Genomic DNA, 15,629 nt, shown 5'->3' with positions numbered 1-15,629 from the left:
TTAGACAAAACTATTTAATAATCTTCCCCTAATCATAAGCATACGGGGCAACAAATCTCTCTTCACAAAGCTTGTATCAACACAGCCTCATTTTGCAGCAGATCCCCAGAGAGCCAATTATCACGTGTATAATTCATCCAGCAGCTTTATGCATGCCAGCCATTACAATTTAAGGGATGAAACTGCATGACTTGTATCTCCTCTGACACAGTCAACACTTTTTTGTTTGTTTTTGAAGCAATGCTTTCAGCTACACAAATTTTAACTATAGAGTTGAGGAAACATCACAGTGTCACATCAGCCTCTTTTCTGAACTAAGTTTGCTTTGGCTCAAAGTCTACAGCGACTCCATTCAAGAGATTAGTCCCTTGTAATGGAATCATTAGAAATGGAGAAAGCTTCAAGTGCACTGTACAACATAAATGAAAAGTGATGTAGCTTCTACATGTGGAAGCCAGTACTCTGCTCCACTTTGCTTCTGAAAGAAGCATTAAGTGGTTTAAATCCCAACACGCAATTTAACTTGCAATTTAAGTTTTCAGGAGCCTCAAACTCACAATAGAAACAATTCAACTGTGATTTTGGAATCTCAACGGTAATTAAGGCACAATTACATTTGAATTCTAACTAAAAGACACACTAATATAGTTAAAGCAAAATCAGGAGACTTGGATTTCTTAAGGAAATCTAAACGTCATCCCTGGTCTTAGTCACATTTTTAAATGCTTGGAAATTGCACACATTTCTATTTGTAATAAGCTTCAGAACATACTTTTCTTGCAAGTCTGAGGTCTTCCTATATGAGAAAATTTATCAGATTTCTTGTTAAAGAAATAGGTGAAATTGTGAATTCCCATTCTTCTGAAGGAGTTAAAATTCCCTTCACACACTTGTTCCCTAGTCACAACCCCACCATCAGCAGGTGTAGCATTAAGAACCTTACCATGCAGGGGAAGGGAAAAGGGTTAAAACATGCACAATGCAGCAACATTTTCAGACATTATTCAAAAAAATAAACCTAGCATATAATTGGTCTAGGAACCTCTTTGGCAGCAGAAAATTAGTACCTTCTGGTGATCCAAAACAAAAATCAAGGCAAACACCCCAAGAAGTTGATTAGACTACGGAACAGGAACTTCAAAAACCATAAGAGCATAGAAATGCCCTTCTTTAAGCCTACAATTCAAGAAACCTGCCTCCAGGAAAGGCTGATTAAAACCTCTTCACTGTCAATTACAATCCTAAATTAACATGAAGAAGCTCACTCACGCTGATCATAATCCATTGTAGACAATTATTTGACAGCAAAGGGATAACTGCATTGTGCAGACAACCCAAGCAGGTTTCCTAAACTTTCAGATAAGCAAGGATAGGAATCACTGTTTGCCAAAGGTATAGTTAATCTGAAGTAAGGACACATACCAGCCTTTGCTGCTCCAACAAGAGATCTGCTTCCTCCTTTTCCTTCTTATACAAAATCTCCATTTCTTGTAATCTAAAGACAAAATGACAGAAGTAGCCAAAGAGATCATTATTTTCATGTTGGTGTTACTATATACAGAGAACTAAATTACACTAGTTTAAAACAATAAGAGTAAAAATAGCTCAATTTAAAAGGAATTCCTTTTCGTTATACAGCTACTGTCCTCTTTGCCCCTTTAAAATCTAAAGTAAATAAATAAAAAATCACAACTGACTGGGATTAAGAATGCCCTTCAATCAGTTAAGAGGATTTAATTTGTCATATAGGAGAGGTCTAATAGACTGCTATAGAACAGAATCCAACGAAATATTGCAGTCCTTCACTGCCATGTGGTCAAGAGTTCAGGGCAGGTGGTTAAATAGGATCCATTTATTTACTGATTTTAAAAGGAGACAGAGAGCTGAAACACTCAAGTAAGGTTGGGGAATTTTTCTGAGCTCTCTAGAGGCAGCAGTGACAGCACATGGCAGAACAAGCACTGGAACACGCTGACAGATGAAGAGTGCTGTAACGCCGATGTTTATTTTTGGAAGTCTCACTTAGAAGTCTTCCATACATACATCAGACATCAGTTTTAGGTTCGCCACTGAAACCACTCCCACAGCCAACAGCTGTATCTTTCTTGCTGCAAATAGAAATTCTTATTTCCTTTAATACCTTTTCTCCATCTCTTGCTTCATGTCAATGCCCTGCTTCTCCAGAAGCTCCCTCTGAGCAAACGTCCAGTCAACAGGCTCAGAGGGAGTCTCAGCTGACGGAGTTTTCTCCCTTTCTGCTCGTGCTTGCTCTGGATGGTTGAATCGGAAGACGTGGTTTTTACCCATGATGATACGATTTCCTAAAAATAGCAACAGAAATTAATGCTTTCAGGATTCCAAAGCAATTAAAAAAAACATCACTGAATCATTCATTCCATTTATCTTCTTGTGTGGTAGCAACAGAGAAGACTGCTCAGTAAGGATTTTGGTAGACATTCGAGTTACTAGGTGACAAGGAAAACAAGAATATTTTGTTTGTAAAAAACAAGCCACTGGTAACATAAAGCATTGCTCACAGAGGACAGCTGCACCCTCTGAGGTCCAATCAAATGTTCTGCAGGGTTTAATCAAAAATTAAAGGACAGACTTGGTCGCTGAGGAACACAGCTGGAACAAATAGAATATCCACTGAAACCCATTCCTCTCTTTCAGTGACACCACCAAAAACAGAAGTCACTTAAATAGAAACTTCAGCTAGAAAAGTCTAACTTGAAAATAAGAATGCACACCTTTCTTAAAAATGTGCTTTATGTGTACATTAATTTGAGTTCTAATCAGTAAGATTTATGGAAGGATTTCATAGCTGCTTTTAACCAATGTGGGAAAGAGCTGAAGAAACATGATATTATCATTCAGCTACACCCTAGAGACATAAGATACTCACAAAGATGAAGACGACAGTAAAATTTCTCTGCTCTCCCATACAACATATTAATGCAGCTAAAATAAAAATAGAACCTCATTCTAGCAAGTAGACCTCCAGAGTAATCAGAATTCCTCTTGTCAATATATTGACAAAATGCAACCTTTTAATGATTTCAAAAGCCATATCTGAGTTTTTCTGGTAAGTCAATTATCCAGATGCAGAAGGAAAGATGAAAAAACATCTCTGTTTAGTTTAATCAAAGTAATTACTAAATGATACAGTTGCAATTTTCAGTGTGAGCCACATGCAGGCACAGAACAACTTCAGGTTTGTGCTGAAGTCAATACGCTTTATTACATGCAAATACTTGGTTGTAACTTTGTGACAAACAAATTGAGATGTTTGTTTTTAACTGCTGGTTGAAGATGGGTTAAAGATCATAATTTAGGGAAGTCACTTCCTCTCCCCTAATTCTTTCCCCATATGTCTTTCTAAAGGAATGTAGAGGATTGAGTATGAAATCTAATGAGAGCAAAGAGAAGCTGCTGTACTCCTGCAGAGGATCATAGCTTTGCCAGGAAGCTGGGAATTTTCCATCAGCAGCTGGCAGTCTGTCTGCTCTGTCTCACTAAGACTGCCAAGGGCAATAGGTTTGGGCAAGAATGTACTGGAATAACATCAGGGTAAGCAGAAGGACAAGCAGGATGCTGCGTGGCAGTGAATATTTAAGTATGCTTTCAGTTAGTGCAGAAAAGAATGAAGGAAAAGGAATTGCTGATGAGAAAAATGCTAACTTCTGTTTAAAAGCTGCGCTCCAAGGAAGTCTGCACTACTGCACTTTAATAGCATTCAACATTCTCTACGGATGACCTAAATGTCACACATATACAATTCTCAGATGTGGAGTCCAAAAAAGAAAACACCAACCTCTTCTAACATTTCTTACCTGAACGCAGTTGCACAGGCTGCACAACCCGCTTGCCATTAACATAAGTTTCTGACCGTTCACAAGGCTCCAAAGTAACAATAACTACAAAGAAAGCAACAACAAATGAGACTTCAGAGAGCACTGTACAGAAACTGCAAAGCATGCAAACCCTAGAGACCTCTCATTTTCTGACTCTTCCTATTAACACCAAAACAGAATGCAAGTCAATCACTCCTCAATGCTACAATGCTTAATAAAAATAAAACTCCAGCAATAGCTCAGTAATGCAGAGGGTAGTGATTGCTAGTAGTTTTCTGTTTGAATTTTCATGGTTACAGGTAATCAAAACCAGTTACCTATCAAAAGGCTGCAATTTGAACTTTACCCCAATTTTACTTTGTTCCACCTAGACTCAAGAAAACAGTCACAGCTGAGACAAGAGAATTTTGTGCCAATATGTAAATTAAGTATTCTCTGACCAAGTAACAAAGAATGATGTAGAAACTCAGCAGCACTTGGTTAGGAAAAAATAGCTTTTCACCTTCACCGTTGTTGTTCCTCTCACTTCGAAAGATACAGTGCTCTTCTTTGATGTGAGCCCCACTCAATACGATGTCTTGCCTTCGCTCAGCATCAGCCTGGCCAACCCTGAGTTGAACGGAGAACATTTCAAGAGCAAGTCAGACAGTTTCTACAACTCTGTAGTAAAATATAGCCCAGAAATATCCACGGAAGTCTGCAATGTTAAGCCCCAGAAGCACGAAGATATACATCCATTCTGAAGTCAAATGTTTGAGAATTTCTAGGTAACAGCTATCACAGAAATGGACACATTCATTTGTTACAAAGATAAGAAGGTGCTGCATTCAATAAGACAGCAGAAGAGACATGGTAATAGTTTATTTATACGAATTGAATGCTCAGTCATATGCTGGTTGCTTCCAAGTACTGTGGCTTTCAGTTCTCCACCATCAAAATCTCAAAGGCACTTCCAAGTGTACTTCACTCCTTTTGTTTGACTATATATTAAAAGGGATATTCTACTTTCTTTTACTGCCCAGTGCAATAATAAATATCTAATAAAGCATAGCGACTGCAGATATTACTTGTAAAGCACAAAGTAAACTTAAGGGAAAACGCGTTTCTGTGCTTTTCTCACCTACAGCAAATGCCATGCTTCACTTATACCTAGAAACTGAATAACTCAAGGAGCAATTATTATTTAATGTCAAGGTGTCTCCAGCATAAGAACGTAAGCAAGCAAACCAGACTTCAGAGCATATTAATACCAACCCTCACCTAGTAATACCATCTTTGATGTAGTAGAGCAGACATTCAGACATGAGTGGATCTTCATTAAGGTTTACAAGATGAGGAGTCTGAAATAGAAAAAGTGAAGGTAATTAAGAATTGAAGAGCTACTTCTAGGTTTCTTCCCACAGCTGTGGAGAGTGTATAATAACCAGCAGTTTTGCTATGCTCCATAATCCGCCTCTTCAAAAATAACCTCCTGTAATACTGGAAAGCCTCACAAGGTTAACAGCAGAAGCACAGCTCTGATTCGTTGATATTTCAGACAAAAAAGAAAGAGGGAATACTTATGGCTTCAGTTAAAAACATGACAATTCCTTGGAAAGTAAACTTGGATACAGAATATCCAACAGCAGAAATAGGTGCTCAAGTAAAGTTTTGCAACTGATATGGAATCAACTACGGCTTTCCCCAGGCAATACAGTCCAGGTGTTCATACAGCAAAGTTCACTGAAGTCAAACAAAAATCTAGAACTATCAACTGATACAAACAGCTAAAGAGCTCTTCATCTAAAGTTTTACTAGATTTAAATACACTACAGTTACTACAAACCAACCTTCTTTGGTGAAAAAACCCCATTGGAATCAGCAAACAAGTCACACGGCCTTGGTGTGAAAATCTAGCCAGTGAGATAGCAGTAAGCATAAGCACAAAACAAAGGCAAAAGTGGTTAAACAAAGAAAGAAAAATGATAAAAGAAAAATAAGTGTTAATAAGCCTCCTTTCATTCTGTTACTCTCAATTAGAATAAATTAAGTTTTAAAAAAAAAATTTGCCTAAGATTCCTTGGAAATGTTGTTTCCATCAGTTTATTCTAGCTACAAAAAAGACTACTTGATAGAAATGTTAATAGCACACAGTCTTCCATTGGGGCACAGACAATCTAGACTTATTCAATCGACAAAGAATTTCATTGTGAGCATTTAGCAACTTCTGAGCTCCCATAAACTAACCAGAGATTATTTTTATCCCCTAAAAAAATAAAGAGGGAACCTAGAACTGTAGCCAAACACACCCCATACCATCATCTCTGCTCACAGCACTGAAATACATTCAAAGTTGCACGAACGCCTTCAATCAAGAGAAAACTTCAGAAAGCAGCACTGTCACCAGACAACCTGACACTCTGCTGTATGTTCTACATGCACATTTTGGCATCTCACTTGATATACTAAGTTCAAATTCTGAATTGGTCCATCACACTGCATAAAGAGCTTTATGAAAAATAAAACTCATCAGTTTGAAACCGATGCTGTCTAAACTTATTCTGAGGTCTATTATTCACAGAATCACTGAATGGCATGGGTTGAAAGGAACCTCAAAGATCATCTGATTGCAACCCCATCCAAAGACCATTGTGTCTTCAGTATTCTCCTGGACAGCATTCCTGAAGTATGAACTGAAGGATTTTCCCAGCTCTAATCTTTCATGAAACCATAATTAAATTTCCACAGTTAATATTGAATAGTTTCTGTCATCAAAGACAAAATGCATAAACACAGCTATGGTGGCTGAATGTGATACCTTTTAATTTGTAAAGTGGGCAAAATTGACCTCCTATGCTTCAATTTGCTGCTCAGCTGCTAAGAACAGTGCTGCTGTTGTATTTGTCCAGGTACCCTGAAGTGTTAAATCTTTATAAACAACTTCAGAATTTTCATCACCTTCATGTGCACAACAGTAGCCATAATTATTAGGAGGATAACTAATAAAACTGAACTGCATGGACAGCAAGGAAAAGAAGCTAAAAGGACCAGGTCAGAAGTTTTACTACTTCTAATAAATCCTCTAGGGGTAAAATAAATAGTAACTACTACCAAAGCAACTACTCATCTCAGGTGGTGCTTATGAACAAACCTGATCAGCTGAAAATGCATCAAAAGAGTCATCAAAAAGTGTTGATGGTCTCTGAGGGAAAATCTAAAAGGAGATTAGGATCCATAACATCAGAGAAGGAAACGTGTAGAACACTCAATGAATTAACACCATTACAAACCTTACACGCTTCTGGGGACCAAAACCAGAGCTCTACTTCCTCCAAATACAACACTTGAACCTATCCACCATTTTAACCAATAATTTTGTCCTATGCCTGTAGACAGGTCCCATTTACCCTTAGATTCAATTTATTACACACTTGAGTATGTACAGTTCACACTAAAATACTACCCTGTGCTGCTCACTCATGAGATATTTGAGATACAAGAAAGAATATTATTTTCCTTTCATTTAGTAATCCTTTACTAAACGGATATTTTTATGCTTGTAGCATTAATTTATTATTAATTTATTATTATTAATTTAGACTTTTCTAAAGGAAAGTCCATAGTTCGACCATTTCTGGGTATCAGAAACCTGTGAAGTTTTTATACTGCTCCCATTTCATTAGCACACCAGGCTAGTGAATGCTTCCATGACCAAAGGAAGCTATGGCATGCAGCAGGTTTTACACAGCTGCCTAGAAGCACGTCTCATCAGTTTCATAAGGAGCAGCATCCAACCTCACTGCTACAGGTAAAATTATTCTCAGATGCACAGTGTTTTGATGTATTCTAACACTTAAGCTATTTTCAAAAATATAATGTAAAAGGAGCTTCCTACTGACAATTCAAACCTCACCTACAGTTTCCAGTACCTTACATGGGTATGAGCCCTTCTGTGAACAGCAGTTTCCTCACCATCCTCACCCTGCAAGATGAGCAACCAGCAACTGACAGACATGGGTTGAAAATTATCAGTTTTCCCTACCTTTTTAGGAGAAAAGACTCCCAGTGTTCCTCCATCTTCCCGAATGGCAACTCCCATTTCTGCCAACAATGCCTCCCTGGAAGAGTAAAGCAAATTATTTACCACAATTTAGGCTTCAGAAGATAATCTGTGATCAATAGAAGCTCTCAGTTTTATTATGAAATACAATATGCTTTCAACCATCCTATCCACTGACCACGCCAGGGCTGCTGCCACCTTATCACCATAGGGCAAGTTTCCAAACTTGAGCTCCAGAGTTTACAGGAGGAATAAGAACAAGGGAGGTCTGACAACATTACAGTGCAGTGGAGTATCAAAAAGTGAGTATAATTAGAACATTAATCTTCCTTAAGGTGGCAATGAATGTAAAGGCTGTTCTAAATTTAGACATTCAATTAAAAATGAGCAACCATCATGTTAATTTACTAAGATTAATCTGCCTCTTCCTGATCCAAAATAAAAAGCATTCTCTCCTTAAGACCTAAAAGGGATTGTGTGGGAACAGACAAACTCTTCATGTCATTCACTATTCTTGATATTAACAAAGCACAACAGTAACTCCAACAGAGAAGAGTAAGAACCTGGCAAACTATTATTTTTCCCTAAATTACTCCCACAGTCTTTAAATCTCTTAAGAAAACTCCCAAAATGAAAGTGGAATTTCTTTTACACAGCCCTCTCAATTGCTTTTGTTTGGGATTTGAGGACAATTGATTGGTTCAGGTTTTTCTGGTGGGTTGCACTTTTTTTGTTGCTGTTTTTATTTGGGAGAGGTTTTTTTGTTTGTTTTGAGGAGAGGAGGAGGAGGGTGAAGGAAGTGGGAGTGATGAACTCAACTCAGCATCATCAACATAATGCAGTCAAGACTTCTACAGCTCAAGGATCAATTATGAGAATTTCAAAGTATTTAATAAATAGCACTCAGTTTTGTTCCAACCACTTTCTGACAATGTTTAAGCACGTCTTATTGCTTTAGATGCAAGTCAAACCACAGCTGGAAAGCTGAAGTTGTTCCACAACGTAAGGAATTCTGGTACTAAAAGTTTAATCTTTGCTGTTTAAATTCACTGCCAGAGTTTTTGTAATGTGAGAGAAAGGAGGAAGAAAGAGACCAGGACCATATGCTGCTTCACAACAGAAGCTGATGTAGCAGCTTAGGACATTATCCAAACTATAATTCTAAACAGTTTAACTTTGGAAAACATGAGAAAGAATATGGCATTCTCTCAGTACTGCCCCTGTCGTTACACATAATACGAAGACCAGCAGAATTATCACTAAGCCCCATTCTGCTGTTCCACTGCTTTTCAACAGAGCAACATTATCCATTTTCTAAAAACAATTCACATCTACAGCATTTCTAATTCCTGACCTTTCCATCCTAATGGCCTCTGTTTTCCTCAGCTTCTCTTCCCACGTTTCATTCAGCTCTGCAATGATCTTCTCAGATTCCTGTGTAAAAATCCCAAAAGCTGTTTTACAGTGTCCTCAATGTTCTCTACATAAAATACAATTAATATTGATGCTCAGTGCTAGATCTCAATTTAATTTGAGGTACAAAACATATTCAGTGCTTTAAATCACTAAGTCGTCTTCCTTAATTTTTAAGAGAATTAACAGCCTTGAAAGGAAGGCAAAAAGAAAAGAAGACTTCGTGTCTAACCTCAATCAGACTTTAATTTGAGCCACGTAAAAATTTCTTTTTTCTTTAAAATCCTAATTTACAGACATCATTCAGCAACTGGATGCCAGGGAGCCACAGAGAGCACACCATTATTTCCATGGTAACAGCAAGTTCCTAACAAGAAAGGGATATGCCGTGTGTGTTCCAGCCCATTGCAATCCCTGTGGCAGTGTCTCATGGACAAGACATGAGAATGAAGCACAGATTCAACAGAGCCAGCTTTCCCCACTCATCCACCCATGGAGATTGGGGGGGGCCTTCGGTGAAAAAAAGAAATACTTCACTGTAATGCACTTTTGATGCGCTTCAATTCTGTGCAGAATTGGGACAAGGCTGCTATTGTCTGGATAAAGCATGCTATTCTGTGTGCTTCACATTTTAATCTGTGGGGGCTGGGTGAACACAACAGTGGCAGGATTATTCTGCCTCCTTTTTTCAACTTTGGGGTAATTTGGTTTTCTGAAAGCTGACTGTACTTGCTAGTCAGACCTAGTCCACTCTAGTGCTGACCAGGCCTCTTCAAGTCTAGATTTAAGTTCAAATTTCCTGTAATTGCCACTGTATCGAAAGACCTACAAACAAGAACCAAGATCACAATTTTGAATTCAGTGGCAGCTCCAGGCTACAGTTAAAATCATATAATCCTAGCAGAAAAGGCTGTACACAAACGCAGCCTCTAACTCATTTCAGTAAAACGCATTTTTTAGGGTACAAGTGGATTTCAGACAACTTCCTATGGAAACAGCAGCATGCCGGATATATTTTTGGCTGAAGGAAAGTTCTCCCACTTCTGACACTGTTTAGCCTTTGCAAAGACCCAACTAACAGCCTGCTTTCTCTGCAGCAATACTTGCCTTCAAACGCTCAATTGCCTCTTCTCCTCCAGGCGTCGACATGATTCTTTCCTGTATACTGGACACAGATGTTAAGCCCACCTGACTACTGAGAGAGCAGGAGGACGGAGAGGCAGTGAGGGACCCCATGGAGGCTGTGGAAAAATTGCCAGGACGTTGATTCTCGGTGGCTAGCAAGTATCTATGCTTATTGTTCTGAAAATCTTTCAGATCTGAGAGAGACACACACAGAGGGAAGGCAGAGAGACGGGCAAAAGGAAAATAGGAGGAGGGAAGGAACAAGAAAGAGGAAGATAGGAAGGAAACACCAGTATAAGAGGAAAGCATTTAAGCAGCGACAAAACAAGTTTTGTAATTTTTAGATGGCAGTTCTGAAACAAATCCCTTCACATTAGTAGGTATGATAAATAAATCAGACCCTAAGGATTACTAGAAAGGGCTGTGCCATAAATCACTCTGATCAAAAAAGCTTGAAAAAATAAATTACACTCTCCAAAAATAAACTGTCTCATTCCTAAACGAACGTTAAGCTGCTGCGCACCATGAAGGTCAGAACAGGAGCAGTTACTGATGGGATTAGTGACATCCTGGGCTGAAGCCTGAATATACACCAACCCCTATAACTCAGCAAAATGTTACTCACCAGACTCCTTTAACTCAAAGTAGTGATCATGAACCACCGTGACCACAAGGACCACCAGCCAACTCCTCCCTACATGCTGTCAGCACCTAAGGCCACCTGTCAGCCCACCGCAGGGAGGAAAGAACACAAGTTCACAGTAATGTGGTTGTGCCTCCCCCTTAATCCTCTCCATCTCAAAAATGGCCATCTCAGATATGTCATCAGTGAAGCATCTGCTGAGGCTCTGACAGAAGTACCACAGAAGGTGGTTTAAAGCTTTTTGGTCTTCATTTACAAGAAAGACAAAATAAAAAGTTATAAGGCAGCCTGATTAAACAGAGACCTGAAAGATACTTCCTTTAAAGGCAGGAAACAAGATGAAGGCACATGAATGATTTAAAAACATCCAGAAGCAATTTATTTTGATAACTTGGCTTCTCAAATGTCTGTAAACCACGTCCTCAGAATAATCACAAAAAATATTTTGTAACAACTGGACAGCTCAGTTTTAATAATTTCCATGGTTTTAACTTCTAGCTCAAACAAATCCTTCAAAGTACTCTTCTTAGTAAAGAAGTGAAATTAGGCCTTGCAAATTATGAATAAGGGTTTCACTTCCAGAAAAATAAGAGATGCCCAGACAGACACTGCATAAGTCTCCATGTCCTTCCACATCTCCTCAACTTCTACCCTGACCAGCCCTGCTATGGTAAATCTAATATCTGAGCATTCTATTCGGGCCTCGTGGTTGCATCTAATCAGTTTGAAAACCACCATCTGCGAATAAAGGAAGCAAGGGTGGAAGGTTAACAAAAGGAAGGCAGGTTAAGGGAAAGGGAATGCCATCGGGATGAGGAAAGCAGACATGGCAGAGCAGGGAGGATGATGAAGTCTCGAAAGGCCAGGAGACACATGCACTCCTGGAGATGAAGGAAGTGGCACTCGCAGTAGCTTTCGCAGTTGCTGTGATCATTAAGAATCAAAACCCTCAACACCATGCACGCTCCTCCTGGAGGCTGCAGCTTTAACAGATGACATATGCACACGCTGGAAGCAGCATCAGAACATAAGACAAGGCCAGGATGAGTCTTTACATCACCAGTAGCTTTGATTTCAGGAAATTTCAGACAGATCTCTTCTAGCTGATACTGCTTTCAAGTGAGGGGGAAGAAGACTGGCTGAGAGTTTAAAGCAAAATCTGCCAACACAAAGTTTACACTGCATACATATCAGACATCTCTCTTGCAATGGACTTAGTGTATTTCCCTTCCATAAAGGCAAACAGCAGAAAGAAATAAAATGATATTTGCTGAGTGTTTCTAACCCTAGCAAACTAATCCTCACCAACCATTACATCTCAAATAAGGAACATTTTACCAGTACAAGATGTGTAACAACTTCTTGTCTAAAGAGGCTACATAAAATAAACCTCAGTCTCCAGGAGGATCTAATACTATTTCATCTTGAATTAATCAACACATTTCAAATAAATACTTCTAAGTGGTAAAGAGAAGTTAAAAGGTTAGGAAGCTAAATGAGCAGAAGCTGTTTCAGCTGAGTAACTCAAAAGATTTGAGAAAAAAATTCTAGTTCAAACACAAAACGTCAGCTGTCATGGAAACAGGCTAAATTGTGACCACTCTCCCTTCTGTATTCTGCCAGAGAGCAAGCAAGGAACATATGCTGTATTTTAAACTTGGTTTTTTTTTGACTGTGGACTTAGTTTGAGCTGGTTAAGCTAGTTTCCATGAGACTGTATCAAGTTCCACAACGAGGGTTCTGTCTGGGATTTCCCTGTGAGAAATGCTGGCATGCAAAGCTCAGTTAAAAGCTGACCCAGAAAAAGCAGGTTAAGAATAGAACCACACAATACACACATTTGCCTCCACTTCCAGAGTATTCATCTCCCATTGGATCAACTGAAGGGAAGCAGGAGGGAAAATACAAGAAGGATCAAAATTGAAGATTCACCAGTGACACAGGAAGGGAAAAGATTACTACTCCAAGCTTAAAGATATAATACACAGTTTTCAGTAGCATTTTTTTTCAGTTTTGATCTAGAACCAACAAACAGACTGCACCAAACAGGTGTTCTCACGCATTTCATTTTCTCATGGCCTTCATCTCTTGAAAATAAGCAGATAGAAACATTTATACATAAGTGAGGCACAATTTTGTTCCAGAGCTTTACGAGAATACCGGCAAAACAAACCAGTACAATGGAGCTCTACTGACTTAACTCCAACTCTTGCCCCAAAATAATTTAGTATTTTATTCACATGCAACCATTTCAAAATAAGTAAATTTTGAGATGATGAATGCTTTGACACCAAGGGCATGGTCTAACAGGAGTTAGGGCAAGGATGGTACCAAAGTCAGGCATCAATTAATGACCTATAGCCTTCAAGAAATAGGAAAATACGCTTGCTTTCTCAATATAAATCAGTTGCTACATCACAACTATCCTTCTTTTATCAGCACCAGACAAAACGCCCTTCATAACTCACCAAGGCAACTCTTGAATGTAAAAGTTCCATTACAGTAAAATTACTTCCACTGCAATAGGAAAATCCACCTCCATACTTTTCCTTGAGAGTTTGAAGGTGGCCTATTAACATTACAGAGACTGATCCTAGGATGAGTTCTTTAAAGACACAAGAGGCCATTCCTAAAATGTTGTTCCAAGTTTAACAGCAGCTTCTACACCCAATTTCAACATTCTATGGCAGGCCAAGCTCTCCCTCCCCTCTGTAGAGGAGAGACTAAACCCAAGATGGCAAGGTCTGTTTAACCCACTTACTGTCAATGATATCTCCCAGCCCTTGGGCACGCAAGAGATCCTTAAGCCTTGTCACCTCCTCCTTCAGCTCACGCACCAGCTTGGCATTGGGATCTTCATTGATAACAGCATTGCATTTAATCTGTTTTGCACGATCAGCATATCTGGAACAATCAAAAAACAGCCCTTAAAATGAATCCATGTATGTCCATAGGCAACACAGGAATGTAGTAACATGGATTTACATCAGAAGAATTTCTTCTTAATACAGATCACTGCTACAAAAAGAACAACTCTTCTTCAAGATCTATACAAGATGCATTAACAAGGTGTACCATGCATAACAGAATTTTTTCCCCCATTACTGACTGCTCTGAAGCCTCAGTTCAAGTAAAATGCTCAATTCCAGTGACCACACTAGAAAAGAACAGGAGAAGACGAGTTTGACATCTCAAATTAGAAGTAGGCAATGAACTCCGAGTTTCCCTGCTCACATACATCAGTTTTCCCCTTTTGGGATAACTGCATTTTTCCCATTATAGAGTTTTCTTTTCTAGAGGTTTCTCAATTTATATTAACCAAAAATTTGAAGGATAGCATGTGTCTGGTAGAGCACACAGTTACCCACATCCACCTCAGATGAAAGAAAGTGTACCTTAAAGTGCTCAAAGTTTCATCATAGTTGATATCTGCTGGACTCAAAGCAGCAACCATAGCAGTTCGGGAATTACCACCTGCAACAGAACAGATGAAGTTTTAGACAACACCTCAGTGCCCAGTCTAAGCACTACAACCTGCTGAATATCAGCATTTTCCATGAAGTACAGAATTCAACTGCATTCCACATAACTACGAACACATAAAAATCCCGCAGCAAAGCTGCAGCTTTCAAAAAAGGTGAAACACACGATTCAGATTTGACTGTTAAAATATTTAAATCCATAAAGAATGCAAATTTAGGTGAATTAAAAACATTCTGAGAATTTACTGAGGATTTCTTTCCATACTGGCACAGGTAAAGTCAGCCATACCCAGATTTTCTCGAAGAAGCCACGTTAGTACAGAATCCCTGTATGGTATGAAGTCCGTCTTCTTCTTCTTTTTACTCTACAAAGTAAAAGAACAAACAAGAAAAACCTGAAAAATAAACACTGAATGGAAAATGAACACAGGTACTCAGTCAACACTCAAGAGGTGCTGAAAAGGCACCTCTTTGCCCCTCGTCAAAAGTGAGTAACCTTAAAACAGACAAGTAAAGTTAAGTATAGTGGGTAAGCATCAGATGTTGAAGCTTGCAAAATTTTCCATTCACTTTATAAAACTCAGAATAGACAACTGCCTGCAATCTATTACAGAGGTAAGGAAAAAATCATGGAGCACAGAAGCACAAAAACAAAGTTTCCCTGCTGAAAAGGTAAGTATTCCCAAGCTAATTCACCAAATCAGGAGGAGGGATGTAGTCAAGAAAAAAAACACTCCCAAAACATACTTAAGTGTGTGCTTTTCATGTCCTTATATCCAACCTAAGCATATTTTTGGATCCCATTATTGACCATTCTCACATTTCGTAACAATTCTTTATAACACAGTAATTTCTCAAGAAAGATCCTTGTTCATTGGTTCCAAAGACAATAAAATTTCACAACTGGTCGAACACAATAACCACTCTGACCATCCTACCTTGCTGGTGCAGTTATCCTAAGTTGAAAGCATTAAAGAAAGCAGAAGACAATAAATGATGTGCTTCTTAATAGAGCTTATATATGTTTCTATGCTAGTTTAGATAGCATCCTTTTATTGAGAAGCCCCATGAAT

General features: G+C 38.7%; 1 protein-coding gene across 11 annotated transcripts in view; it reads right to left on the bottom strand.

Moving 5' to 3' along the window:
• KIF1B (kinesin family member 1B) overlaps positions 1–15,629 on the bottom strand; it is an 82,907-nt gene that overhangs the window by 41,821 nt on the left and 25,457 nt on the right. For 3 of the 11 annotated variants that reach the window (XM_052691436.1, XM_052691439.1, XM_052691440.1), the window contains exons 10-20: positions 14,846–14,921; positions 14,470–14,548; positions 13,836–13,978; positions 10,414–10,547; positions 9,248–9,327; positions 7,876–7,951; positions 5,115–5,194; positions 4,357–4,463; positions 3,834–3,917; positions 2,141–2,321; positions 1,423–1,495 (exon numbers count right to left, since the gene is read on the bottom strand). In XM_052691436.1, coding sequence (XP_052547396.1) covers positions 1,423–1,495; positions 2,141–2,321; positions 3,834–3,917; positions 4,357–4,463; positions 5,115–5,194; positions 7,876–7,951; positions 9,248–9,327; positions 10,414–10,547; positions 13,836–13,978; positions 14,470–14,548; positions 14,846–14,921 — 1,113 coding nt within the window. Of the gene's footprint in view, positions 1–1,422; positions 1,496–2,140; positions 2,322–3,833; positions 3,918–4,356; positions 4,464–5,114; positions 5,195–7,875; positions 7,952–9,247; positions 9,328–10,413; positions 10,626–12,912; positions 12,955–13,835; positions 13,979–14,469; positions 14,549–14,845; positions 14,922–15,494; positions 15,513–15,629 lie in introns of all 11 variants that reach the window. The other 8 variants (XM_052691430.1, XM_052691437.1, XM_052691435.1 and 5 more) reach the window with 6 other exon arrangements.

Source organism: Tympanuchus pallidicinctus, unplaced genomic scaffold (assembly GCF_026119805.1).
Source record: "Tympanuchus pallidicinctus isolate F22 unplaced genomic scaffold, pur_lepc_1.0 scaffold29, whole genome shotgun sequence".
NCBI lineage: Eukaryota > Metazoa > Chordata > Aves > Galliformes > Phasianidae > Tympanuchus > Tympanuchus pallidicinctus.
Note: the sequence above shows the minus strand (reverse complement) of the source record. Positions and strands in the feature narration are given on the sequence as shown.